The sequence below is a fragment of the Pteropus medius genome, unplaced genomic scaffold (assembly GCF_902729225.1).
Source record: "Pteropus medius unplaced genomic scaffold, Ma_sr-lr_union100, whole genome shotgun sequence".
NCBI classification, from domain to species: Eukaryota; Metazoa; Chordata; class Mammalia; order Chiroptera; family Pteropodidae; genus Pteropus; species Pteropus medius.
In genome coordinates, this window is record NW_024354503.1 from 16,498,290 (window position 1) to 16,523,730 (window position 25,441).

A 25,441-nucleotide genomic window follows, 5' to 3' on the forward strand; every position below is an offset into this window, starting at 1 on the left:
CTCTCCAACTGTTTAGGGTCCCCTTTGCACAGGTTAGAAAGACTCCTTTTCTGACCCTGAGCCCACTAGTAATGACACTGCACACACGGACATGCATGCATCCACTAATGGTCCTACCCCGAGCAGCTCAATGCGACCTACACACGTCTGCATACACACCCCTATGCAGGTAGCCTCCACGAAGACATGGGTGATGGGCCCAGGGCATGTGGGCAGATGTCTCCCAGGGTGGTGGCCAAGGCAAAGGTGCCCTGAAGCAGGGCTCCTCCTCATCCCAGGAGGCAATCTACACCCTGCTGAGAACACCAGGGCAGGAACTTGTATTTCAAACCTGGGAAGTAATTGGGGCAAGTTGTGATCTTAGGAGAATGGAGAATGGAGAGACTTGCCTTGAAAAAAAAAAAAAAAAAAATACCAGAGAAGGCCCAGATTATGAGTGGAAGAGGGGGACAGAAAGAACAGAATTACTAGAGAAAGGCCCCGGCTGCAGGCCTGGTGGCTAACCAGTGCCTCGCCCACAAGCCCACACACTCAGTCCACTCACGCACCACAGAAAGCACCCCTGCAGGAGCCCCCAGCTCCCCAGAGCAGAGCAATCCTTCTGCTTTAACTCCCCCTCTCCCCCACCTGGTGACACACACAGGCCCCGGTGTATAGAGGACGTTTAATATTTCTGTGCTGGTCAAACGGAACACAGGTGGGGAGTACACAGGGGAGGGGGCGGAGGGCCCCCTGCCTCTCGGGAGGGGTGCCTTGTGAAGGGGTGTATGTGGGGGTTTCTTGGGAAATAGTCCAAGGAGTATTCTCAGCAAAGGGGCCTGGCCTGGGGTGTCAAAAGCATCCAAGACACCCAGTCCTTGGCCTCGAGTTGAGATCCCCCATAGGGGGTCTGTGGAGTCTCGCTTTTTTTCCAGCTCTTTTGCTGGAATCCACACTCCCAGCATGATGGGGGACTTGGTCCTAGAAAGGGGTCTGGATAGCCCCCAGGAAGCAGCCCAGGGTTGGGACTAGGGCTCACGTGCCCACTGCCCGAGGAGAAGTGGGAGCTGAGGGTGGCCCACCTCCTTCCCCCCCTGCCTTCTTTTCTTCTCCTAGGCTGGGCAAGAGCAAAGGGGAGGTGAGCAGGGCCCCAGCCCCTACTGAGTCCCAGGGTCCTCAGGGTGGGGTGGAGAAGGGGTGGAAAGAGAGGGTCTTGGCCACCAACAGACACTGTAAACTTTGGTTTAAAACAATAACTTAAGTGGAGGGAGGGCTTCCAGCCTGGGGCTGGGCTAGGGAGCAGGAGGAGCAGGGGATTGTAGGAGGCGACAAAGGAAAAAGCCAACAAAAAGTTTTGGTTTTTGCTTCTGGCATAAGAAAGGTCTTTGGTCATCCGTTTAACTGGAGGAATAGGAAAGGGGTGCTGAGGAAGACTGCGGGAGGACTGCAATAGGGGACCTATAGGCTGGGGGTGGGGGGTGACCTGTTGGGTCACAGCAGCCACCAAATGAATCCCTCCTTCCTTTCAAGCCTGCTTTCAGCCTGGCCTTTCCTCCTGTGAAGTGGAAGGATGCCTCCGGCAGTCCTGGCACCACCTCTGCCCCAACTCTAGCCTCAAGGGTAGCTGGGCTCCCTTCAGTGGTTCCACCTCCAGAAGTCCGACTGACACCGACCTCTGTGGAGGAGGCAGGCACTGGGCCTCTTCCTATGCTCCCTGGACTTCTGGGCAGCCGGAAGGATGTCCAGTAAATGAGGTGGAGTCCCAGTTCAGCCTGGGTCCTACCTTAGGTCAGGAGGAGGGGCTAGAGCCAGGTGGCCCTGCTCCCATGGACCCCTCGGGGCACACGGCTCATGCCGCCCCAGCAGTGGCTTTTGGGTGGGCACAGCCGAGTGGGCTGGCTTCTTCCGCGGATGGTTGGCAACTTCCGTTCCTCCATCCAGGCCAGGGCAGGGGTAGGAGTTCAGGGAGAATTATTTCTTCACAGTATGGAAAAGAAGGTGGAAGGGAGCACAAATTAGGGGAGTGTGTGTGTGTGTGGCGGGGGAGAGCTCTGGCCAGAAAAACACTGCCAGAGCCAGGTGCGAGGGGCCCTGGGTTTGAGAGGCTTAGCCCCGCCTGCGGGTCTCCATGGCGCTGAGGGGCCCTGTAGGGGAGAGCTGGTGGGGGAGGAGGGCCCTGCTGCTGCTGGTGGTGGCGGGAGAGGCGGTTTTCAGAGATTTTCAGATGTAGGGGAAGGTCTGAGGAAGGTCTGAGGAGGGGTCTGGGCCCTCCGTGTCCTCTGCTGGTCCCGGACCAGGGGTTCTGTGTCCCCTTGGGGGTGGAACCGTTCCTGCCCCAAGCGTCTGTCAGTAAAGTCACATGGGGAGTTGTTGACCCAGGCCCGCCCCCATCTGAGTCCTGGAAGTGCCTTGAGGTTTGGGCGGGGCTGTGGAGTGGGGGGTGGATGGGGCCTGGGTTCCAAGAGGGGTCTCACCCCTGCCCTGCCTGCCCCGAGAGGCCCTTAGGAGAGTTCCTCTCCCGGCAGCTCCTCCTCCAGGTCCCTGTCTTCTGCAGGCCCTGTGGTGCTGGGGTTGGGGGGACCCAGGGCGGGGCCGGGCCTTCTGTCTTCCTCTGCCTCGGCGGGCTCCTCTTTCACCTGCACCTGGTGGCTGCAACAGAAGGGATCATGTGGGCGCCCTGGAGGCCTTTCCCTGCTCCCCATGAAAACTCGGAATTTGGTGGCAAAGCAAGAGTGTTCACAGTTTGCCTCCGCAGGCCCCCCTCATCCCTGAGCCACTGAGGTCTGATCCATCTCCCCCAGGGCTCTCTTCAAAGGAAAGGGGCTGTTGGGATGGACAGAGATTGCCTTTGGGAGGAAGAGACAGAAGAGAGGGGAGATGAGAGAGTGGAGGAAGAAGGAAAAAGAGGAGGGAAATCGAAAGGAGAGAGGAATGAGAAGGGAGAGAAGAGGATGTCGGGCTGAGGGGGGGTGAAGGAGGGTGGGGTAAAAGCAGGAGGAGAGAGGAAAGAGAGCCACATGCCCTGGGAAGAGGTATGGTGGGTGTGATAAGATCTCACGTGCAGTGAGATCTCCCTCCCTGAGGTCTGTGGGCACTGGGCGGGGTGTCCATGCTGTGTGCTCACCTGTACTGGGGTGGGGAGAGGCGAGGGGGGCTGCTGCTGCCATTGCTGGGGAGCGGCTCCCCCGGGGCACCCACGTCGTCATGGCTGAGGGGCAGGAGGCTGCTGGCAGATCCAGGGTTCAGCATGCCAGGGCTGTTGAGGAGGGGGAAGCTGCTCTCGGCCAGGGCGGCCTGGAGGGCACAGGGTCACCCCTGTCAGTGGGCTGCACCCAGTCAGGTGCTGTCCTTTCCCTACCCCCAGAGCCTCCTGGGCATCTGGGTGTCTGTGTGCCGGCACCACTGGCACATCTGTCTTGGCAACCCACCAGCCCAGACTCAGCCTTTCAGAGCACTGCTCCCTTCCCAAGGTCAGAGCTCTGACCCTGACCTCCTCCCTCCCAGCTTTCCTGGGAATCTGGGCCTGCCTTGTCTCCTTTCCAGGAGGCAGAGGACACCCAGTTCGACAAGCTAGGGAAGGGGACTCGGTTGGTTACGCCAACCTCCCTGTTTTCTGCCCTGCCCTGCTCTACCCATGCCTAGTCTTAAAAGCAGAGGTCGCTCCGCCACAGCTGGGTTAAGGCAGAAGGTTAAGGTCTTTCCCTTTTCTTTCTCCTACGGATTGGACCTTGGCAGGGAGGGTGGGGGAAGGCCATTTCTGCAGACCAGTGTGTGTTAAAGGGAAATGAAGGGGGTAGGAGGGTAGAGGGGGAGCGGCTGGTGGGCTCTGGGCAAGGCCCGGTCACCTGGTAGCTGGCATTAAGTGCTCCGTAACTGAGGCCGGAGATCATATTCTTCACCAGGGTGGGGCTCCTGGAGGAGAGAGAAAGCAGTGTTTGGGGTTCATTCATTTACTCCTCACCCATGCCTTGACCCTGACTAAAGGGCCTGCTCAGTGCCAGGGACTGTCCCATTCATTATCCTGAGGGGACAAGGCATGGTCAGCCACTGTCTGCTGAGCCTTATTCAATTCTCACGCTGACCTGGCATGGCAGGTACCAGCAGCCCCCGTCACAGGTGATGTGCCGGGGCTCAGGGGCTTGGGAACGTGTCCAGCATCTCGGAGCTGGTAAGTGGGAACAGGGACCCCTCCCAATATCTGTCTTCATGTGGTGTTGCCCCAGCACTTTTTCTCTCCAGTCTAGATTTCCCAATGTTCAGCAAGGTCCAAGCTATAGCCTCGATAGTCTTGTATTTGTAAAATATACACTTTCTTGCCATCCTGAATTTTGGGACATCTAATAAGCCATGTGCTCAGTCACTTTGTTCTATACCGAAAGCTTTTCTGCACTGGAAGGTGTTTGGGAGTTGGGTCTGGAAGAGCAACGGCTCAAGGTTGTCCGTCTTCCGCAGTGATTACCCCCAGTTTACAGAGCACCTAAGAGAGGTTAAGGAACTAGCCTAAGGTCGCACAGCCGGTGAGAGTAATTTGAACCCAAGTCTTCTGATGATATGTTGGAAATGAGACACGGAGATACCAACTTGTTGTGACGGACATGTGGAGGCACTCAGAAGAGGGTGGCTTTCTTCCTCTTTCCAGGTCCCAGCCCTGCCCCAGCCCCTACAACTACCTGGGGGTGGAGAGGCTCTTGTCTGTGGAGAAGGAATCTTTGAGAAACATCTAACTTGCCTTAGATTTCTCTCTCCCTCCCCCTGGGCCTTGAGGCCAAGAGGCACTGGCAAAGGGGAGCCTGTGGGGCGGGTATTTGTGGTGGGGAGAAGGCCACTGGTGCTGAAGGGAATCTCAAAAAGGTGGTTTTGATGCCCCCTCAGGTTCCTCGGTTTTCACTAAACATGCCACGTGGTTAAGCAGAACGTAAAAGATGGGAGGTCAGGGACCCAGCTCTGCCACAGATCTGCTATGTGACCTCCCGCCAGGCCCCTGCCCTCTCTGGGCCTCCTCTCCCTATAAAATGAAGAGGTAGGGCCCGGGGATCTCAGAGGTTGACAGCACCATCACCAACGGCCACAATGGCTGGCATTTGCCCCTGTCCCAGCTCTGGTCATGGCTGCTTGGGGCCTCTGTCTCCTTCTCTCTCAGGTTCCCCTTGGCTCCTTCCCTCAGTGAGAAGGACAGAACAAGACATAAACATCCTTGTTCTAGTTATGTCACTTCCAGATTTCAGTCTCCCTCGAGCTCCTCCACCCCTTTTTTCCCTGCCTCACCCCCAAAGTGGGAAAGATTTGGTGCCCCAGAGAGGCAAAGGGGTGACCTGGCCCACATGCCGGTGGGTGCACTGTGCCCAGGTCTGGGCCCACATACCCCGTCATCTTTGGCGGTCTCCGCTTCTGATACTCCCGCTCGTCCACAGTCCACACGGCACCCTTGACATTCTCCACACGCACAAAGCACTTATGCAGGCTGAGGTTGTGCCGCACGGCATTCTGGGGGAGCAGTGACAAGGGGCAGATGCTCAGAGACAGCCTGCTCAGCCTCCCCTCTTTGCTCAGATGAGCACACACAGCAAAGTCCTTGTCCTAATTTCTGCCGCCCCGGGACCAGCAGAGGAGGGGCCGGGTGAGAGGAAACCTGGCTATAAGGGGTGGAAGGCCCCTTTTCTGCTTGGAGGCAGGAACTCCCAGCACCTTCACCACTGACGGCCCATTTCATTATCTGCCTCCGCTTCTTCCTGCCACATTCTGGAAAACTCTACCAACTAGACGATATGTGTAGTTAGTAACACTTTGTTTTTCTGTCATCATTAATCAGACACCTACAGCTGGTATTCATGGCTTCTGATTGGCATGAGGTCACACTCAGGCCTTGGCACCTCAGTGAGCCTGGGACATCTTATCTCAGGTGCCTACAGAATTTCCATTAAGCTTTAAAAAGTTTGGCGAATGACTTGGGCATTCTCACTGCAACCGTCCTCCACCTCTAGGAGCGCGGGGGCCATGGCTTTGAGCTGGGCCTCAGAACAGAGAGCTTTTTTGGAGCATGAGGTATACAGTAGAGGCCTAATACATACTTGAAATAAACTGGAAGAAAGGAGACAGTGGCTTTAGTAGCTGTAAGACAGGAAGAAGAAAGAAAAGAGGAAAAGTCACCTTGTCACTCCCACCTCCTCCTGGCAGGATAACTTCAGGAATTGAGGTCATCTGGTTTGTAGGACACATGGGTGAGGGTGGGGTACTTGGCCCAGTTCACCCCCACCCAGGAGCCTGGGAGAGGGCCCTAATATACCCCACCCTCCACGTCCCTCATCCTGTCCCTCGACTCTCCGCTTTCAGCCTCACCCCCCCAGCCGTCCCTGTCCGTTACCTGTCCTCCCCCGGCCTCCTCCTCCTTGTCCCCATCTTGTCTCCTCTTTACATTTCTAAATGGGGAAGAAAGCAGGCAGGGCGGGCAGCCTGTGCCCCTGGAGATCCCCTCTCCCTCTCTCCCTTCCAACTCTTGCCACTTGCAACTGGCCCGATTTCATTACCAATTTTAATTTGCCTCTAATTAAATCCTGTGTATTTTTCCGACTCGCTTGCTAATCCACGAGGGAGGCGGGCGGCTGGAGTGGAATCTCTTGGAGCGATAATTACAAAGGGCCTAATCACGCCGGGGCTCCTGCCTTGGAATAAATTTGCCCGCATTACGGGGCTCCGATCCTCCGCTTTGCAAATGAGAATGACCCCAATTTCCGAGGATGGCCTCACCGGGGCTTTTTTCCCTCATTTCGAAGCCTGATTCGTGATGAGAGACTAATTCGTTACGCTGAAACATTAACGGCAATTTAAGGGGTCTAGCGGGGGCTGCGTAAACAAAAGGACGGGCCCACAACACAGGCCCTGGAAGGGGATGGACACGGGAGGGATGGCGAGGACCATCAGCTTGGCAGATGGCAGCTCTGTCCCCGGATGAATGGCAGCTGGCCTGGCCCACGCCAGCTCCTGATCCTTCTGCCCTGGTCTGAGGTGGACATCATCTCAGTGTGGAGGCCAGAGGGGTGAAGAAGGAGGGAGGAAAGGAAGCTGACATAGTTGAGGAGAGACCTCAAGGGGACATAAATGGGTAGAAAGTGGATGTGGGAGGGAAATAGAGTTGGGTGTAGACAGGGTACATTTCTCAAGTAACGTGAAATGAAGCTGCGAAACTCCTGAAGGTCAAAGTGGACCTCAAGCTGCGATGGAGTCTACTGTGCCACGGGGAGGTCACAGGCAGTGAACTCAAGTGGCAGAAGCAGCCGCAGAACACTGCTAACTGGGAAGGTCACCCACTCAGTCATTTGGCAGGATTCCTGTTGGGACTTAGGCTAGGTGAAGAGAGATGTAGGTGAAGACCCCAGAGCAAGAGAAAAACCAAGGAGATGACCAAGGCTGGGCAACCAGTAGAAGGTGGCATGGAAGGCCAAGGGCCCCTGGAGATTTAAGGCTATGGGGTGGGGGAGGTGGCTTCATGAGTCATCGAGGGATTTAAGGAAGTCACCTAAACCAGCTCCTCCTGATCGCAAGAAAAGGACAGTAAAGATTGTAGTGAGGTGGTGCAGTTAAGAGAGAACAGGAAAGGAGGGTAGGTGGGCGGGTGGCACTCTGCCCCCAAAGAGACTGTCTTATGGATATGAGGCTTTACACTGCACCCATAAAGGCAAAGGATTAATGTGGAATATTAAATATGAGGTAATAATCGTAACGATCTGTATAGGACTCTATCATTTATAAAACCTGGTATCTAAACTGGCCTGGAGGGGACCAGGTGGCCCCAGGAAGGCTCTGTTGGTTCAGAGAGAGGGCAGGACTGTGGTTGGCAGGAAATGACATCACTGAGAACCAATCAGAACGGCTGTCCCAGTCTCATAGCCTCTCTCCCAAGCTTTGGGAATTGGACATGGGGATACAGAAGATAATGGAGCAGTCTCTCCTGCTGCACTTAGCACACTTCCAGAGTAGGGAAGGCTGGGCCTTGTGCAGATCCCACGCAGTCCTGGGTACTGGTGGGGAGGGGGCCTCAGTGACACTTGTTGAAATCTGCTGGGATGGCGCCTCCGAGGTAGCCTGTTTAACTACAGTTTCTAAACTGGCCAGCAGGGGGATTCAAGAGCCAGGATTCCAAATAAGGTTCTGAGCTAGGAACTCCTCAGGTGTCTAACCTTCCCCACAGATAGCAACACTCACTTCTTCCCCGCACCTCTCCCAATTTAGATAGCGCTATCTCATTCTGCTGCAAAGACCCTAATATTCTCACTCATAAGACAGACACACACAGGCTCACAGACATACAGACCATCTTGGCTATAGAGGAACAAATGGCTTCGCAGCTCAGCCCACATTTCCGTGTCCCATTTTTCTAAGGTCCCTCCCTTGCCTGTCTCTGGTCTCCCAGGAAAACTCTCATGGGCTGAAGGTGTTTAAATGACTAATTGGATGGAGACAATTATCTTCCTGCTGCGGATGGGAGAATTGAGGACGGTGTGTGACCGCCTGTGTTTGTGCCCCAGTATATATACAGTCCATGGGTCCCAGACTATCCACGTGTCTGGGCCCATACACCCCCTACCCCCACCCTGGGCTTCATAACATGTGCTTTTAGCCAAGGTATCTGGACCCTTAGGGTCTCTTGTGAATGTAACTCAGGCCTCCCCACCAGGCTCAGGCATTACCGACTCTTAGGGGCCCTACTCCATGGGGCTGGAGTCTTTGGGGCCCATGGGAAGGCCCTTTAGAGGAGAGCAGGCTTTCTTCCCAGGAAGAAGGCAGCGCGTGTCTAGAAGGGAGGGGCCATTAAGAGGCAGTTAAAGAACACTCTATGGCTCCTGCAGAGGTGGGGGTGGAGGGGCACATGGCTCAGCCTGAGCTCTGGCAGGGCAGTTTCTGTAGGATCACCTCTCTGAAGGGAATAATTGCTAAGCATCCTTAGTCTCAAAGGGATATGATATCTAAAGGTGACTGGGGCACTGGGCCAGGTGGGAGGGGCATGGCTCACCTTCCAGGTGGCAGTGTTTCTCCGGAAATAGGCGAACATCCTGGTGAACCAGTTATAGATCTCATTCAGGGTCAGCTGCCTGTCAGGGGTTTCCAGAATGGCCTATGGACAAGGAAGAAGCAAAGGGTCCCTCAGTTTGGGCCTCAAAGGGTCCCAGGCCTGTGTTCTCTCCCCCAGGATCTCTCTCTCCCCTGGCCTATACCTCATTCTGAAAGCAAGAGCGTGTGGCTAAGGACTGGCAGTGCTTTATTGGTCTTGGGAGGGGCAGGTGGGTTACAGTCCAGCCAGAGCTGAAAGGAACACAAACCTCAAGGGCTATGCCTTGTGCAAGGAGCACATGAATTCCTCTAGAGGGAAAATGGCTCCAAGGGCCAATGCCCTAAAATGAGAATGAAAGCAGTATTCTCGAGAGAAAGATGTCTGGGGGTGGGGATGTTTGGAATTTTCCACGATTTTGGCAAAGACCCCCTTTCCCATCTATGAGATGGTGTGGGGGGTGGGGAGGGGAGGAAGAGAGGGGCAGGCTAAGAGTGACCACCAGTATCAGAAAATAGTCTCTTGGGAGTAGTGTGTGTACATGGAAATGGGAGAATGACGACAGTGGGTATGAGTAGCAAAGTGTATGTGCTCCCAGAGAAATCTTCGGGTGACCAGCTGAAGCCTGTATGAGACACCTGCAGCTGAGAAGGGAGGTGGGGAGCGGGAAGGGACAAATGTGAGAGAGAAAGTTCTGTTCCCTGACTCAGAATCCTCCTGGAGGCTGGGAGCTTGAGGCAGGCGTGCAGCCTGTGTGCCATTCCCCACCCCCTCCGGCTACCTTCCATGCTCACCTGGCGGATGAGGGAGGCGTAGGTGAAGGGGGGCCTGACGTCCGCATTCTTGTAGAATTCATGATTCTGGGCCAGTTCTGGAGGAGACAAGGCGCAGATGAGGTAGCCATTTGCAGGGCCCAGCTTGGGGAAAAAAATGCCCCTCCCTTGGCCCTTACCTGAGGAGATGGGGGAGCAGAATTTGTCACTGCTCCTCCTGCGGGCGGGGCCCCCACTGTGCAGGGAGGCAGAACCCAGACCTGGAGGCCTTAGTGGGGTGACAGGGGCTGCAGCCGAGGTGGGAGGATGCACGAGGCCATCTGGGAATGAGTCTGCTGCAGAGACGGTCACCTTGGAGAATGAGGAGGAGCCGGGGACCGGGTTCAGCTGTGAGCAATGGGGAGGATGCTGAGACCAGCTGGGGAGGTGGTGGTCTGGAGGGTTCAGGGAATTGTGGAGGGGTTGTGGCAGGGCTGCCAGGAAGAGAGAGAGTCACTCACCGGCTGGCTGAAGGGCTTGGGCTCGGAGGGCCTCATGTGCAGATGGGCCATCATGGCCTGCAGCCGCTCGCTCTCCTTGGCGAGCTGTGGAGAGGGTGAAGAGGCTGGTAGTGGGCAGGGGCTGTGCCTGGAGGCGGCCAGGTCTTCTTCCTCCTCCATATCCCACCAGACACCCTAGAAAGCTACTATTCCCACCACCACTTGCCCCTCGGCCTCAGCATCCCAGTCCCCTCTTGTCCCCTACCCCTCTGGCCCCTTACACCCTCATGGCCAATATAGGGACTGTCTGCTCCGTGAAGCCCTCCCCACTTCTCCTCCAGGCCCTGTATCCCAGGCTCAAGCTCATCACAATAAGAGGCCGCCTTCTCAACAGCACACACCTTTTCTCCCCATCCAGGGCAGAGGCTGTGACTGAACGACATCAAAGTTTAGTGGCAATTTTGTGTGAGAGGGTCCTCACACACTGAATGGATGGAGACACAGGAATGGATGAATGACTCATTCACCTCCATTCATAAATTCAATAGATCGTTCACAACTACTGTCTCAAGGCAGGGCACTCTGCTAGGTGCCAGAGGGAATGGGCAATATTGATTGGCTGCCCGATGGACTGTCCTGAGGAGCCTCCTGAGTACTCTGTGTTAGAGCTTAGACTCAGGAGCCAGACTGCCTAGGTTCTAAGCCCAGCTCTGCCACCAGCTGAGTGACCAGAGGCAAGTTACTTCACCTCTGTGTGCCTCTGTTTTCTGTAAAATGGGGGATAATAATAGTACCTACCACACAGGGTTGTTTGAAGGATTCTCTGAGTTATATAGGTATTTAGGACAGCACAAAGTGTTAGCTATGAATACTATTTTTGTTTTTATTGGCATTTGTCTCTTTTCTGGATCTCCCGGTACAGATGGCCCTGATCCTGGTTTACCCTTCAGAATCCAGCTGCCCTCACCTCAAAACCATGGTAATTAGGACCTAGAAAATATGCTTTGACCATGTGACTCTTCTATAAGGCCCCCCAAACCCCTCCTGGAAAGTCAGTGCTCTGGGTGGGGCAGAGGCTGGAGCCCCTGTGTCCCTCCTCCTCAGCCTCAGGTCACACCTGGATCTCCAGCTGCTGCACCACCTGCATCTGCACCCGGCACTGGGCCGTGCTCCGGTCATCCAGGGCATGCTCTGTGTTGAGGTGTCTTCAGGAGGAGGAGAGGGCGGAGAAGAGATAGTTGGCCCTGTGTTTCCTGCTGTCACCACCCTCCCATCCCGTCCTCTAAGCCCGCCCACGGCCTGGAAAGCAGACAGACCAAGAGATACAAAGAAGGGAAAGGGGTGGGGAAAAAAACAGGGCAAAGGAGGAAGCCGCCTTCTCGTCACCCTCCTTTGATGTCTTTGCTAAAATCCCAGCTACAGAGAGATCTAATTGCAAATGAACTAATTAAGTAAACCTCTGACGAAGCGTGAAAACAATTTGTTTGACCCTGATGCTGCAAGGGTCTGGGAGACAGCGGAGTTAATCAGTCAGTGACAGAGCCTGGCACGGCTGTGGCAGCTGGCCGCCTGCTGCCAGCCGCCTGTCCGCCTCCCGCCCTGCATGTCTACCGGCCAGGCCTGTCACCAGGCCATCACTCTTGGGGGCTGAGTCTTGGGGGAGGGCAGTGGAAGGGAGTCCTCTCCTCCTCACGCCCCTACCTCAATGGGCTATGCGGCCTGAGAATGGGGTAGGGAGGCTGCAGGCCCAGCAATATAGGCTCGGCAGGTGGGCAGTAGTGATGGGGAACTGATGGGGCAGAGAAGGAACTAGGTCCCCTCAGGGGAGGACAATAAGACAGCTGGTGGCTGAAGGCCAAAGAAGGGGCGGGCTGGGGTGAAGGGCCCTGTGGAAAGGCTGCTGAATGGGGGGAAGGCTGAGAGCAAAGGAAAGTGGGGGTGACACCTACTTGATAAACTGGCCCAGGTCTTCGCACAGGGTCTCACAGCCAGGCCACTTGCACTCTCCGTGTCCATAGAGGGGGTGGGAGCCAGGCGTCTCCTCGTGGGAGGAGCTGGGAGAAGCGGGGAAGGTGGTGGTCAGGGGCCCTGAAGACCCCAGCAGCCCTGGGTCCGGCCCAGCCCCGGCTCTCCTGCTGGTGATGTTTCTATCCCTAACAGGTTTCCCAGAGGCCTAGCATATTTTTGTGTGCCCTGGGAGAGGGGTAAATTCCGGATCCCTAAACTCCACCCCTCCCTCCCAGCCTCCGCCATGTGTGCCATCCCTAGGAGCCCAGGTGTGCCCTTGAGAAGGTCTGCAGTGCCTCCTCCCAGCTTGGGCCCCGTACCTGTCTCTCCGAGGTGTGAGCACAGTGGGCTGTCCATTGGGCAAGGTGTGGTGGGAGAGCGGGGGCGAGACTTTGGGGGGGGCGGCAAACGAGGTAGCGGTGGTGGCCGTGCCAGTGAGGTCCAGCCCTCCTGCTGGCACTGTCCTCGGGGCTGCCCGGGCACCCTCACCCTTCCATAGCTGGGGCAGGTCCGTGGGGCACACGGCTGCTGTGGGAGAGAGAGAGAGGCGGGAGGCTGGCCGGGCCTCAGGAACACAGGGGCTTCTCCACCTTACCCCTAGGGCAGGGGCTGCCAGCCCTTGGGTAGAGCAAGGGCTGTGGGGCTGGGCTTGGGGTCTGGGGGTGAGTCACTCACCTTGTGGGAGGGCCTGGAGGGGCCCCGAGGCTTGGTTGGGCTGCAGGCTGACCAGCCCCTGTCTCTGCAGGTTGAGCAGGTGCTGCTGCTGCAGCTGTTGCATTTGCAGGAGCTGCTGCTGGAAGGCCAGCTGCTTGTTCCCCAGTGCCTGGTGGGGGGCCCGAGGGGGCGGGCAGAGAGGGGTGCCATCAGGCTCAGGTGTGCCATCTGGCCCCCACCCTGCGGCTACCCCTTCCCAGGGCCTCTCAGCCCCCGGCGCTGTCGGTGCAGTGTCCGAAGCTGCAGCTTCTCTGCTCCCGGCCCAGCTTCCATAGGGCTGCATGCCTCCTCGCAGTAAACACACGCATGCACGCACGCACGCGCGCAAACACACAGCCAGACCCAGACGCGCAGCACTATGCCTCCCTGCTCCCGCCTCCCTCCTTCCGCTGCTTAGCGGCAGGCTCTAGCTCCCCGCGCCGCAGCTGTGCATGCCTGGGGAAGGGGGGCTCTCATCACAATGATCAATGAGCCTGTCAGAATCCGGGGGCCACTCCCGCCTGGCAGGCACCCTCCCACATGCCAGGGGTGCCCCCCTTCTGATCTGAGGCGGGGGCCTTCTTCCCTCCAGCTCATCTCCTCTCTTGCTTCTTAGATACAGAGAATCAAGGAGTCTGATGGGACTTTAAAAGATCAGCATCAGTGGGTCAGTAGGACCCGGTCAATGACAGTCATCCCTCTCGGTGGGGGAGGGGGGGCTCTCGCACTCACACTTGTTCACTAGCTAGCTCTGAGTCGCACACAGGCAAGTGTTCTCTTGATCTCTTGGTCTGTGCCCACCCCTCGCCCCCCAAAGTCAGTTCTTCACACAGGCACTGACAAGTAGGCCTGTCAGCAAGTCTTCTCTGAGTCCCAGGAGCCAAGCCTGTCCTGGGTGCTTAGGAGGCAGGGATGTCTCTACCTGCCCATCTGCCCTGGGGGTTTGGTGCGGTAGGGGCTGGCTAGTCAATAAAACCAGCCTAGAAATAATGCAGAGAATGAAGCAATTCCCAGATCCTTGAGGGAGAGGTTGAGGAGTTGGGGAATGACTGGGCGTCAGCAGGGCATCCTGCTGGGAAGGGGCAACTCAGAGCTCAGCTGTGGTCTGACTAGTGGGAGGGAGTCACATGTTTGGGACAAGTGGGGGGAGGGCGGCAGGGCCCGGTATGGAAGCTGGATGGGGCAGGTGGTACAGGCTGGAGAGAGCAGGGCTGATTAACAAGAAGCGATGGAAGTTGGGGCAGCGCTGGGGGAGGAGGCAAGTGGTGTGCTGGAAAACCAAAACATTCCCTAGACCTGAGTGGAGGGCCGAGGTCTGGGTCACTAAGAGACAAGTGGGTAGGAAGAGGGCATGACGGCAGGTCAGCTGGTCGTGAGTGTGGACCATCTGATACTCATACACCTGTCTACACATATGGGCACAGAGACAACACAGGGCTCTGTCTTCCCGCTCTCGTTAATCCAACACAAGGTAAGGAGAGAAAGTCTGAATGGGGATGAGGGGAGATGGAAAATTGTGAGCTCCCATCCCTACTTCTCCCATGTTCTCTGATCCCCTCCTCCAGCCTTTCCCTGACTGTTCCACCTTGGAACTCCCAGCCTCTGACTGGGAGAGGGCTGCAGGTGACGGGGTAGGTCTGCCTGAGCCCCTTACCTCTTTGGGTTGCTGCTTCCCAGCCTGCTGTTGAGTGAGGAGCTGCAAGTGGAGCTGCTCTTGCTGCTTCTTGTAATATTCCTGCAGCTGGGGGGAGGGGTGGGTGGTGGGAGGCCGGAGTGGGTGTGGGTTACCCCGGGTGGCAGATTGCTGACCCCAGAGCAACCCCAACCCTATGGTAACTGGGCTATGGGAGGCAGGAGTGGGGAGTCTTACTGGGGCAGTGGGACGGATGGCCCCACAGGGAGATGTCTGTTCAGTACACCTTGCCCTTCCCTGGGGTTCTGGAGTAGAGGTGGGGCCAACACCACGGAGGGAGTGTGGAGGGGCTGCTGTGGGAGAGGCCTGATCTCTGACCTCCCCCAGCTGCCCTGGAGGAATGCCGGTCAGTCTGGCCTGAGCAGTCTCTCTGGTTTCTACCACTCAGTGATGTTAGTAGTAAACAGGATGGGAGGGAGGAGGCGCAGTGCCTACCGACCCCCAAGTCCCCCCTATTTGCCAGCTGCCCTGGGGCCAGACTCACCTGCTGGAGCATGAGTGCTTGTTGCTGCTGGAGCAAGGCCTGCAGCTGTGGGGGTGACAGAATCTGTTGCATCTGTTGCGGGGTAAGCATCTGCGGCGACATCATGGCCACTGACACAGGAACCTGTGGGATTTGGCCCTGTTAGCCTGCTCACCTCAACTCCACCCCATGAAGGGCATGCACCCAAAGCCCCAATCACATTATAGCTTATTGGGACTCCAGAAACTGCCTGAGATCAAATTCTGGTTCTGCCACCAACTGAATGTCTTTGGATAAGTGACTTACCTCCCTGTTCTCTGCTTTCTTTTCTCCAAAATGGAAGCAGCAATAGTGCCTGACTTTTAAAGTTTTCACGAGGACTAGTGAGTTAACACTGAGAACAGAGCCTGGCATACGGCAAGTGGTCATGAGGGCTGCCTATTATTTGAGACGTGCTATCTTAGGTACCGGAAGATTAGACTATAGTGACACTGGTCAGTAGAACCCATGCTCTGGTGGGGTCTCCCCCAGTGATGGGAAGACAGCAGCTAGCCATTCTTAACTCTTGCTCTGTCTCTTCTGAGACACGATGAGGTGGGCCCGGCCATGAGGACAGCCTACAGCCATGGGGAGAATTCAAAAAGTGGCCCACATGGCAGGAGGCCCTGTACTTTGGCCCTACTTAGATACATGTCACATACTCCAGCACACCTGTCCAGATGGCATACACAGAGGCCCAGAGAGCACTGAGGGTGCCATCGTTGGTGTATATGTGTATAAGTCTTCAGCAGGGAAAGAAAGGCAGGGAGTTAAGAAGCAGGCTTCTGCTCCTAGCTCTGCAATGAACTTTCTGTGTGACCCCCTGGCAAGTCACTTGCCCTCTCTGGAGTATCAGTTTCCTCAAACAACAAACAGGGATTGGATTATAAGAGGTGACTCCTTCCAGCTAGAGCAGCTTTTTGTCCCCCGCCCTGGGTTAGGCCTCTACAGGAGGCTCAGAGAATCTAGCTACAGGGAAAAGGTGCATGGAAGAGCAGTAACATCATCCTCTTCCCAGCCCTATCTCCCCTGTAACCCCCAGGCTTGTGCGGTCATAGCTAGGGAAGCCCAAGTTGCAACACTGCCTTATCCCTATTTTAGTAGGACAGGGGCTATCCGCCGCCCCCACCACAAGGGTGCACAAGACTCTAATCTTCTTCTCACTCCCAGGCCCTACCTAGCAGAGTGCCCAGCACACAGCAGGTACTCGCTATGTTTATTCCCCTGAGCTCAAATACCTTTCCCAGCAGATTGGAGGCCCCTCTGCCAGCTCTGGGGTGTGAAAGGAGGGGTACAGGGCGGTCCAATCAGAGAAAGTGTCCTGCAGGGACTTGTCTTGAGCAGGATGTGACAGGTTAGGTCCCCAGGGAACTCATGGCCCCTGTCACCTTCCCTCAGCCCCATGGGTAGGGCAGAGGAGGAGGAGTTGGTTCCTTCCAGGATCCTAGCAGTGGCAGGACTCAGCCTCAGGCCGCCAATTAGGGGATCCCCAGGCAGAGGAGCAGCTGGGGAGGTGTGGTGAAACGAATCCAGGGATATGGGAAGTCCCATTGCCTCCATCTCTTCTCGCCCAGCTAGAGACTGAGCCCAGCCCTGGGTTTTCCCCTTTTCCCCCAGCCATCTCTGTGCACACATCTCTGGGAGGGGCACTGCCTGGCTCTTTAGCCATGGCCATCTGAGGGAAGGACGGCTCCCAGGGGCCTCTATCAAAGAGCCTCAAGTGGCAGGATTGGGACTTAAGCCCAGGTCTGTGTACAACACAGTTCCCGGTGCTTCCATGTCCCACACTGCCTGCCCCACCCTGGAGCAGGTCTTAAGAAAGGTTCCGGAGTGTGTGTGGAAACTGAACCATCCAGGAAACCGAAGGGTTGATGAGGCTGGAAATCCCAGAGGCCAACCTCCCTCTTTACACTGTATCAGAGGAGACTCTGGAAAGCCAGGCGGCAGGTGTTTTCTGGTCCTCACTCTTTGAAGGGCTAGGGGAGGGGGCAGACAGTGGCACAGACCCACCACCCTTGCAGAGAAAACCTCTGTGTCCTTTGTCAGGTAACTCCCGAGGCAGCTGGGCCAGTCACTGCCTTTTCTTTCCTCCTCCCATGAGGGTGCCCAGCATGGTGGTACTGAGCTCAGAGACCTGGATTTCTGAGTCAGGTGACCTAGGTTCTCGTCCTTGACACTGACTATTCTTTGAAATCACCAAGCCTCACTTTCTCCATCTGCTAACTGGGGTATGGAACACCTGTAAGCTCAGCCTCACGTAACCCCACAGAAAGCTGTGGTTGACTGTGGATTATCCGCCAGGCACTTGGCTAAGCCCTTAATGAGTATGATCTCCCTGAAGCTTCGCAGCAACCCTGGGAGGAGGGTAGCATCACCGTTACCATTTTGCAGATGAAAAAAACTGAAGCCTAAAGAAGTTAAACCATCTTCCCTACCATCAAAGGGACAAGGGGAGAAGAGGTGAGTGAAAGTGATTTGTACGCCATTAAATTCTATACAAATGTAAAGAAAACTACTTTTTAAAACATTCTCAATTTTCCTTTTCCCCTCTTTCCTCTTCTCCTCCTTTCCCTCTCCCTTCTTCACCATTGCACCTCAGGTACACTCCAGGGGCCCCAGAGGGCACTGGGTGGCAAAGGTCACTGAAGACAAAAGCACTGGGCCTCCCACTCTCATCACAGCAAGAGCTGCCCCAGAGATGGACTCAGCCCAGAGCAGGTGAGACTGACACCAGACACCCAGATCTTTCCAGGCACCAGTGAGTCACTGTGAGTGGCATGCAAGAAAGGATGTGGCATTTCCTTCCTTGGGGCTTTCCTACTTGGAGCCAGGGGAATGGAAGAGATGACCTTGGAAGGCCTCTTTGGACCCTACTGTTCCTGCCAAATGGCCTAACAACTGGCTGGAGAGGCGGCTGCAGAGATGGGTCTGGATGGACTACCTTGAGTATACTTGTCTCTAAGGTGGCCCGATGGGGTCAAGATAGGTCAGCAAGGTGGCTGCCACATGCTGATCTCCTAAGTTGGCTGACCCATCCACCTCTCCCCCGCACCCCGATATCCCTTGAGGTTCTGAACACTATGAGTTAGAGCTCCCTTGATGTCCTACTGACCCCTTACCAGGCCAGGATGTGTCAGGATGGGCACTGTGAGCTAGTCAGCTCAGCAATGGCCGTGAGTCACCATCTGGAGAGTGGCCAGGGTCACTACGTGCTTACTAAAGTCCTGGCAATGTGAGCTCTGGGCTAAATGCTGACAGCTGCCTCCAGCCCCCCCGCACCCCCCTACCCCCAGGGGCTCTGCTCAGGCCTGGAGCCCTCTGCCCACCATGAATACAGTGTGCTGGGCTGGACTGCCTGATGGGGAAGAACAAGGATGGTATTTGAGTGACACAGAGGAAGCTGATTTGGGGGCTGAGGGTTAGGATGGATGCAACTTGGTGCCAATCAAGGACCCAAACTCAGTCTCTTAAGTATGGGGTCCGGGGTCCCTGGGAGAGTGTGGAGACTAGGCCCGAGCTTAGTTTAGGTTAAATTCCCTTGCGTGTGACCAGAAGGAAGTCCTTACTTCTGACCTGGAGCTGCAGCAAAAAAGATCATGGTGGGACAACAAGAACTTCTACAAATACCAGAAGGTTTAGCCTTAGCGGGGGCTCAGAAGATGAGACAAAAGCTGAGCAGAGAGAGGGGGCCTGGTCTCATCCTCCCTCCGCCCAGACTCCCAGCTACCTGTGCTGCCTTCTGTGACTGCCCTCTCCCTGCCAGGGGTCCAGGCCTGAGCACAAACCAAGCAATTTCAAGGCCAGAGGTGGAGACTCATATGGTTTTAGAAACTCTTCTGAAGCTGGCTCTAGGAGAGGGACGGTGAACACGGCTGGGAGGTGAGTGGGCAGGAAATCGCACCTTGAGCAGGGGAGCAGAGTAGTGTCCTATGGGGGCCCCTGGGAAGGGGCTGCCACTAATCTCCCTTCAGTACGCATTTCACTCAAGCGCCAAATCAACAAAGTCCACTTTTCTACTCACTCTCCCTATCACCCCACAGGCCTTGAGCTCGCAGGAGAGTTATTTCTCGGCCCTAGACCCCACTGGGAGACAGAAGCCCCGCCTCCTTGGAGATTGTGAACTTGAGGGTGGGAATGAAAGGCGAGGAAGGTATCGAGGGTTGGAGGAGAAGGATCAAGAGCCAGGACTCCAGACTCCCAAGGAGGTTCAGACGTGGCCCCAAGAACCCCACCACCCTGAGCCCAGAGGGTCATCCAGCCAGGGCTCTTTCCTTATGGACGACTGGTGTTCACTGCTGTGCTAAGCGCATGGCAACGTCATGGTGTGGGTATTAAAGTGTGAGTTCTGGAAGTTAGCTGATTGGGTTCAAATCCTGGCTCTGCCCATCATTAGCTGTGTGACTCTGGACAGGTTGCTTAACCCCTCTGGGCCTCAGTTTCCTCATCTGCAAGATAAAGCTAATAACAGCATCTACATCATAGAACTTGTGAGGATAAAATGAGGTGATACTTGTAAAGCACTTAGAGCCTGCCCCTGTAAACACTATGTAAGTGTCAGCTGTTAGTTTAGCAAGTACTTGTTGAATGAGTGAATGAATCGATCACTGGGAGGTAAGGAGCCAAAAAGAAAGAAGGCTTGAGAAAAGAATCATTGTATCTGTCCCTCTGACCAAAACCTCTGCCTCTCATTCTAGGTCATCCAGGGACCTCACTCTCCATTTTAGGAGGCTGGTGGGGTCTCCTGAGTAAGATTCCACAGTCTCCCTTCTTTTCTCATTATTTCAGATCTCCTACCCCTCACAGCCAGCTGCAAAGTCCTTCCTGATGCCTGACCTCGGTCTTTCTGACTCCCATCGAGCTCCTTTTTACTGCTTTGGGTCAGCAGGCCCTTCCCTTTCTGGGCTGGGGGAACACAAATGTTCCCCAGCCTACCCCTCCCTGTTCTTAGAAGGGGTACTAAGCTGGGCTCAGGGTGGGGAGGATTAAGAAGAGCAGCCTGAGGGCAATTTCAGACCCAGGGAGTATGTTTGGGGGGTGGTCCCTAATTCAAGGAGACCCAGTCCTGACACCGCATGGGCGTGAGAACTTTTTCTTCTTCTCATTACTGGCTTTCTAGATTTTGTCCTCCCCTCCCCCACCCAGGCCACCATTCCTAGTCCAGCTCCTCCCCCTTGAGGGCTGTCTCATTAGGTTTGAGACTTTTAAAAGGGGGCTACTGCTAAGGTCACATAACTGTCAGACACCTTGAACTTCTTCAAAGCGCTTTCTGAACATAAGCTTGTTTTACACAAAACCCAGTCCTGGGTCCTCCTCTGGGCACCCCGTACCCCATCCCGCCCTCCACACTTCCCTCAGCACCCCGCCCCGCCAGACTCCAGAGCTTCGCGCTCAGGATCGTGTTCAGCCTTCCTCCCTTAGATAAACTTCCTTTCAAAGCCCCGCTTAATCCTCTCCCCAATTCCAAGCCTCCCCCGCTGCTATGGGGAGGGGTGGGGGGAGCTAGGAAGCTTGGCTGTTGGGCCAAGGAAGAGTGGGGGAAGGGGGGGCGCTGCCCGAGTGGTGACCCACCCCAGACTCAGACAGCGATTCTCCCAAGTTCTTTGTGACACAAAAGGTAAACAGAAGGCCTGGCTTACCCCCGCCCACCCCCCACAGATCTCCCCTCCCCCAATCAGCCAGATGGGCAGGCAGGCTGGGGGGAAGGGAGAGGGGGAAAAAGGGGCAGATTGTGCAAAGGAAAACAAAAGAGACAGAGAGACATCAAGAGACAGGAAACACAGGGAGACAGAGAGAATCGGTGGGTGAGAGGGGGAGATGTGGTGACCTCAACAACAGAGAGAGCCTGGGAAGGGAGGAGAGTGGGCTAGGCTGAGTGACCACACTGGGATGGAGAAACAGAAACCTGAGAAGTGACCCTGAGGCCAAGGAAGAGGAAGCCAGTAGAGGGACAGAGGCAGAATGAACAGAGCACAGATGCGAACTCAGAGACAAAGAGGCCAAGCGGAGGAAGGCCTGAGGGGTCAGGTGGAGATGAGAGAGAAAGTGGACACTTCTTCACTCCACCCCTAACAGTGACTGCATTTCTCTCTGGACAGCTGTCCACTTTCTGGCACTGGGGACTGGCCAGAGCAATTCTCCAAGTGGCCCTTCCCCTCCCTTGGTTTGCCAAGCCCACCTTCCGAACTGGCCCCAGTCCAGCCCAGCCAGCCCAGCCCAGAGGGGTGCCCTTCTCCTCACCTGCACGGCAGAAGCTGACTGCTTGCTGTCATTGTTCCCTGGGGAGCTCAGGCCTGAGGCCTGCTGTAGCAGGAACTGCCGGGCCACCTGGAGAGCCTGCAAGACAGGGTGAGTCAGCGTGCCTGCCCAGTAACTGTGGGCTACAAGTCAGTACAGACCCAGGATTCAGGGAGAGTCTGAGGTAGTATGGGGGAGGAAGTCAGGGTAAGGTGGAAGGTCCGGGGGGTGAGAGTCACAGGGTCCACTTGGGCTTGCGGGTAAGGATCAAGATAGGAGTCACTGAGGAGCTGTTAGGGTCTGGGGATGACAGCTTGTAGGGACTTACTGTGGGACCTGGTGAGGTCTGCTGTCCTCTTTGGGGGTAGCAAATGGAAGGGTCCATGGTCAAACAATGGGGTGGACTCAAGACATTAATCATAGGTACTATTTATCAAGCATCTACTATGTGTCAGGCAGGAAAAACTATTCTCTTCCCTTCAAGTTCTTCCAGCTGGACTAATAACCAAATTAATACAAGACAGGAGGGAGCAGGAGAAAACACGTTGAAGAACAGAGTAGCTGGCCAACATGGTAGAAGTCATCACTTAAATACCTCCCTCAGCTAAAGAACAAAAGATGTTGGGGGTGGAGAGTCATTTACAGGAGGTTACCAGGAAAAGCACAGTAAATAAGGATAAGGTTGTTATGCAGATTTAAGCCCAAACCCTCTCTACAGATAGCAAAGGCAGCCCTGCTCCAGTGAGGGAGACACCCTTACAAATGGAGATCTCCCTCACACATGCAAATACGTCTTTTACAAAGGGTACTTCCTACTTGGTTTTCAGAGCCAGGTCTGCTGTTTCTTAAAATTAATCAGCCTAAAATAATCTATATCTCAAAGTGGCATATTTTGGGGTGGCTAACTCTGCTCCCTTTCACAGATAAAAATCTCATTTACTCCTGTCCTGGGGGGGGCTGTGAGGTAGGGATTATCAGCCCCATTTTGCAGATGAGGGAACTGTCCCCAGGAGGTTAAGTAACTTGCCTAAAATCACACAGCTAGGAGGTGTCAGAGCCAGGATTTGAACCCAGGAAGCACAGCTCCAAAGCCATCTGCCTTACTAGATGGCCAGTCTGGGGGCTAAGCGAGTAACAATCACTTGGAATCAGAGCACACAGGTGGTGAGGGTGGAGTCACAGGGTCCGGGCGCTGGCTTTCTGAGGTCAGGGGGTCTAGGTTCAGGGCCTTGTGGCCCTGGGGGAATTCAATCAAGTCCTGAAGGGGGAGTGTGAACTATCACTTCAGCTATAAGTGGTGGTCTGGGCTTGGAGGTCAGAGTGGCTTGGACTGGACTCTGAGCCAGGGTCACCGGAGTGGTAAGTGTATGGCATCCGCAGGAGGAGCAGTGAACTTGAGAGGCGAGTGGATGGGCTGTGAGAGGTCAGGTAGGAGAGAGGGGTCAAGGAGGCCTCGGAAGTTCTTTATAAGGTCAGCTCAGCCCTGCATCGCCCAACTCCAGGGTCAGTGAGGGGCTCAGAGGTAGGGGATGTGGGGACCTGTCCCCAATCCACATTCCAGGAGTGCAAAACCCATCTGCCTCCAGATTCCTCAGAGACCTCCTTGGGAGCTAGAACAGTTACATCCAGGCCTATGACAAGGTCTCTGGCATCAGGCGGACCTGGGTTTGAATCCCAGTATGATTACCAGCAGTGTGATCTTGAAATGAGTTGTTCTATCTCTGCATTTCAGTCTCCCGATCTGAAAAACTGGGACACTACCCACTTCTGAAACACTGTGGGGATTAAAGGACCAATGCTTGGCATTTAGTTGACATTCGCAGAATATCTGTCCCTTTCTTTCTCCTGAATCTCTCAAGAGTTTCCCCCTCGCCTCCTTCAGTCTTTCTTAACACAGCCTCCTGCCTGGCGCACCTATTATATGGCACGAGCCTGCCTGTGGCTCACTAGCTTCTGTCCACACATACCTGTTTGTTCTCACATGGACCTCTATTCTTCTATTCCGTCACAAGCACCATCAGACAAAACCTTGTACGGTGGAATACAGATGCACTCATATACACTGCCCCCTGCAAACACTTCTGGAGCGCCCACTGTGTACCAAGCCTATACACACCTCCCTTCGAAGCCGTTTCATCGCCAGCATTGAGCAGCTGCACCTTCCCTGAGGCCGAAATACAGTTTACCTTAGGATGGTATCTAAATACACACTGGTGTATCTATGGGAACGCGTCCCCAGGCAAACTTGGAGTTCAGATGGGCATGCTCACCAGCCCCCCAGATCCTAGGTCTCCCCTACCCCTTCTCTCTTTTCCTGGACCTCATACCCTGGAGCAGTGGCCTGGGGTTTCTCCTCTTCAAGATTCACTTCAGAAAGTAGAAGTCTGACCCTTCCGAGTCAAAGGCTCTGAGAGGCTGTGTAAAGGGGTAAGAGGGTGGGGAGAAGGGAGGTAACCAAGTGGTCATCAGGAAAGACCTCCTCCAGGTAGGTGGACGGTAGAGGGGTGAGAGGTCAGGGGACAAGGTAAGGAAGAGGATGGTTTGGAGGAGCTGGCCAGCACGAACAAGCCAGAGGAGACACTGGTCAGGGTGGAGAGATGAAGCACCGGGCTCCCTGGTGGGGAGAAAGGAGCAGCTGGGGGAGTTTCCAGGGGGAGCTGGGGGGTGCCACATGCCGGCTTCTGGTGGAGCGACTGGCCTGGGAGTTGGATTTACTCCCCTCTGAGTCTCTTACTTTGTGGTCCCCTGAAGCATGAAATTACAAGATTTACAGAAAAAAAATGACATGGGTTTGCAATCTCATTCCTGAGAGCTCCCTGTGACAGGCCCTTCGCTCCCCCTCCTCTTGACCTCCCCTTTAGGCCAGATGAGAGAGCCATGTAAAACCCCAGGCCTGGCCAAGGCTGTCTCTTTCTCTGACTTCCCACACTCTCCACTCATTCTTCCTTAACATTTACTGAGCACTTGCTGTGTGCTGGGGACCATACTAGGTGCTGGGGATACACAGAGAAACAGCCCATGGCCCTTCCCACCAGGGCTCACAGCTTAGGTGCTGTTATAACAGTCGCCTGTCAGAGACTTAAGTGGAGTGGGCTCTGGGCACCAGAGCCTAGAGAAGGGCCTCCTCTGCCTGGGGAAGTCTGGGAAGGCCTTTCAGAAGAGGTGGCAGCACTGCCAAGTGTCCTAAAGGGCAAGTTTATCAGGTAGACAAGGAGGTTAACAGTGTTCAAGGCACAGTGACTCCCTCCCCCACAGAGGAGTGAAATGGCTCAGAAAGTCCAGGGACCCTGACACCATTCCCAGGGCAGAAAATCGAGTTGTGTTGGCGGCAGTAGTAGGAGAAGCTAGAGGACCCCACAGGGACCGTCCGGTCATTTGGGTCTGAACTCTTCCAGGCATTTCACTCAGTCATGTTCATGGCCACCTACCACTTTTAGCCCCGTGATGAGAAGAGATGGGGAGGTGACGGTAGACAACACAAGGTCATTTTGTGTAATTTGTTTACAGCCCAACCCTGACCCAATCTAGGGTGATTTCAGTACATCTAAAAATCACCCCGTAGGTATGCAGGGGTGGGGATGATGGGCAGACCCTGGGCTCGGGGTCCAAGCTCTTCTCTCAGGATGGCCTGGAAATGTTACTGACTGCTCAGTGCACTGCAGTGCTGATCTCTTCTCCATTCCCAACCACCATCCTGTCTGTCTGCACATCCAGACTCCCAGCCAGGGACAGTACTCTGGGAGCCAGGGGCCCCTCCAGCCTTGGATGCCCTCTAGGTGGTCACCCAAGGGATCAGGTAGGTCTGAGTCTTTCTAAAGCCATATTCTAGTCACATCTACCACTCTGAAGCACAAGGTCTCAGTGTCTCCACTGGCTGCTGACACAAGAGCCTGATACATCACTGGACTGTCCACCCCTGAGAGATGATGGCCCCCGCACCCTGACAGATCCAGCCACATTTTCTCTGAAGATGCCGACCAGATCGTAGCCTCCTTGGAACAGAGATGGCAAATGTATCTGTGAGCCCCGGCCCCGGCC

The 25,441-nt window shown here is 55.4% G+C and overlaps 1 protein-coding gene across 7 annotated transcripts in view; it reads right to left on the reverse strand.

Annotated features, from left to right (window-relative positions):
* Window positions 1–649: 649 nt before the first annotated feature.
* Window positions 650–25,441, reverse strand: part of FOXP4 (forkhead box P4) — a 51,437-nt gene continuing 26,645 nt past the window's right edge. For 2 of the 7 annotated variants that reach the window (XM_039854857.1, XM_039854860.1), the window contains 15 exons: window positions 21,407–21,502; window positions 15,152–15,274; window positions 14,629–14,715; window positions 12,957–13,104; window positions 12,602–12,806; window positions 12,224–12,328; window positions 11,392–11,479; window positions 10,296–10,379; window positions 9,975–10,146; window positions 9,817–9,893; window positions 8,987–9,088; window positions 5,342–5,463; window positions 3,825–3,891; window positions 3,104–3,273; window positions 650–2,628 (listed from right to left, as the gene is read on the reverse strand). In XM_039854857.1, coding sequence (XP_039710791.1) covers window positions 2,481–2,628; window positions 3,104–3,273; window positions 3,825–3,891; window positions 5,342–5,463; window positions 8,987–9,088; window positions 9,817–9,893; window positions 9,975–10,146; window positions 10,296–10,379; window positions 11,392–11,479; window positions 12,224–12,328; window positions 12,602–12,806; window positions 12,957–13,104; window positions 14,629–14,715; window positions 15,152–15,274; window positions 21,407–21,502 — 1,794 coding nt within the window. In that variant the 3' untranslated portion in view covers window positions 650–2,480. Of the gene's footprint in view, window positions 2,629–3,103; window positions 3,274–3,824; window positions 3,892–5,341; window positions 5,464–8,986; window positions 9,089–9,816; window positions 9,894–9,974; window positions 10,183–10,295; window positions 10,380–11,391; window positions 11,480–12,223; window positions 12,329–12,601; window positions 12,810–12,956; window positions 13,105–14,628; window positions 14,716–15,151; window positions 15,275–21,406; window positions 21,503–25,441 lie in introns of all 7 variants that reach the window. The other 5 variants (XM_039854856.1, XM_039854859.1, XM_039854853.1 and 2 more) reach the window with 3 other exon arrangements.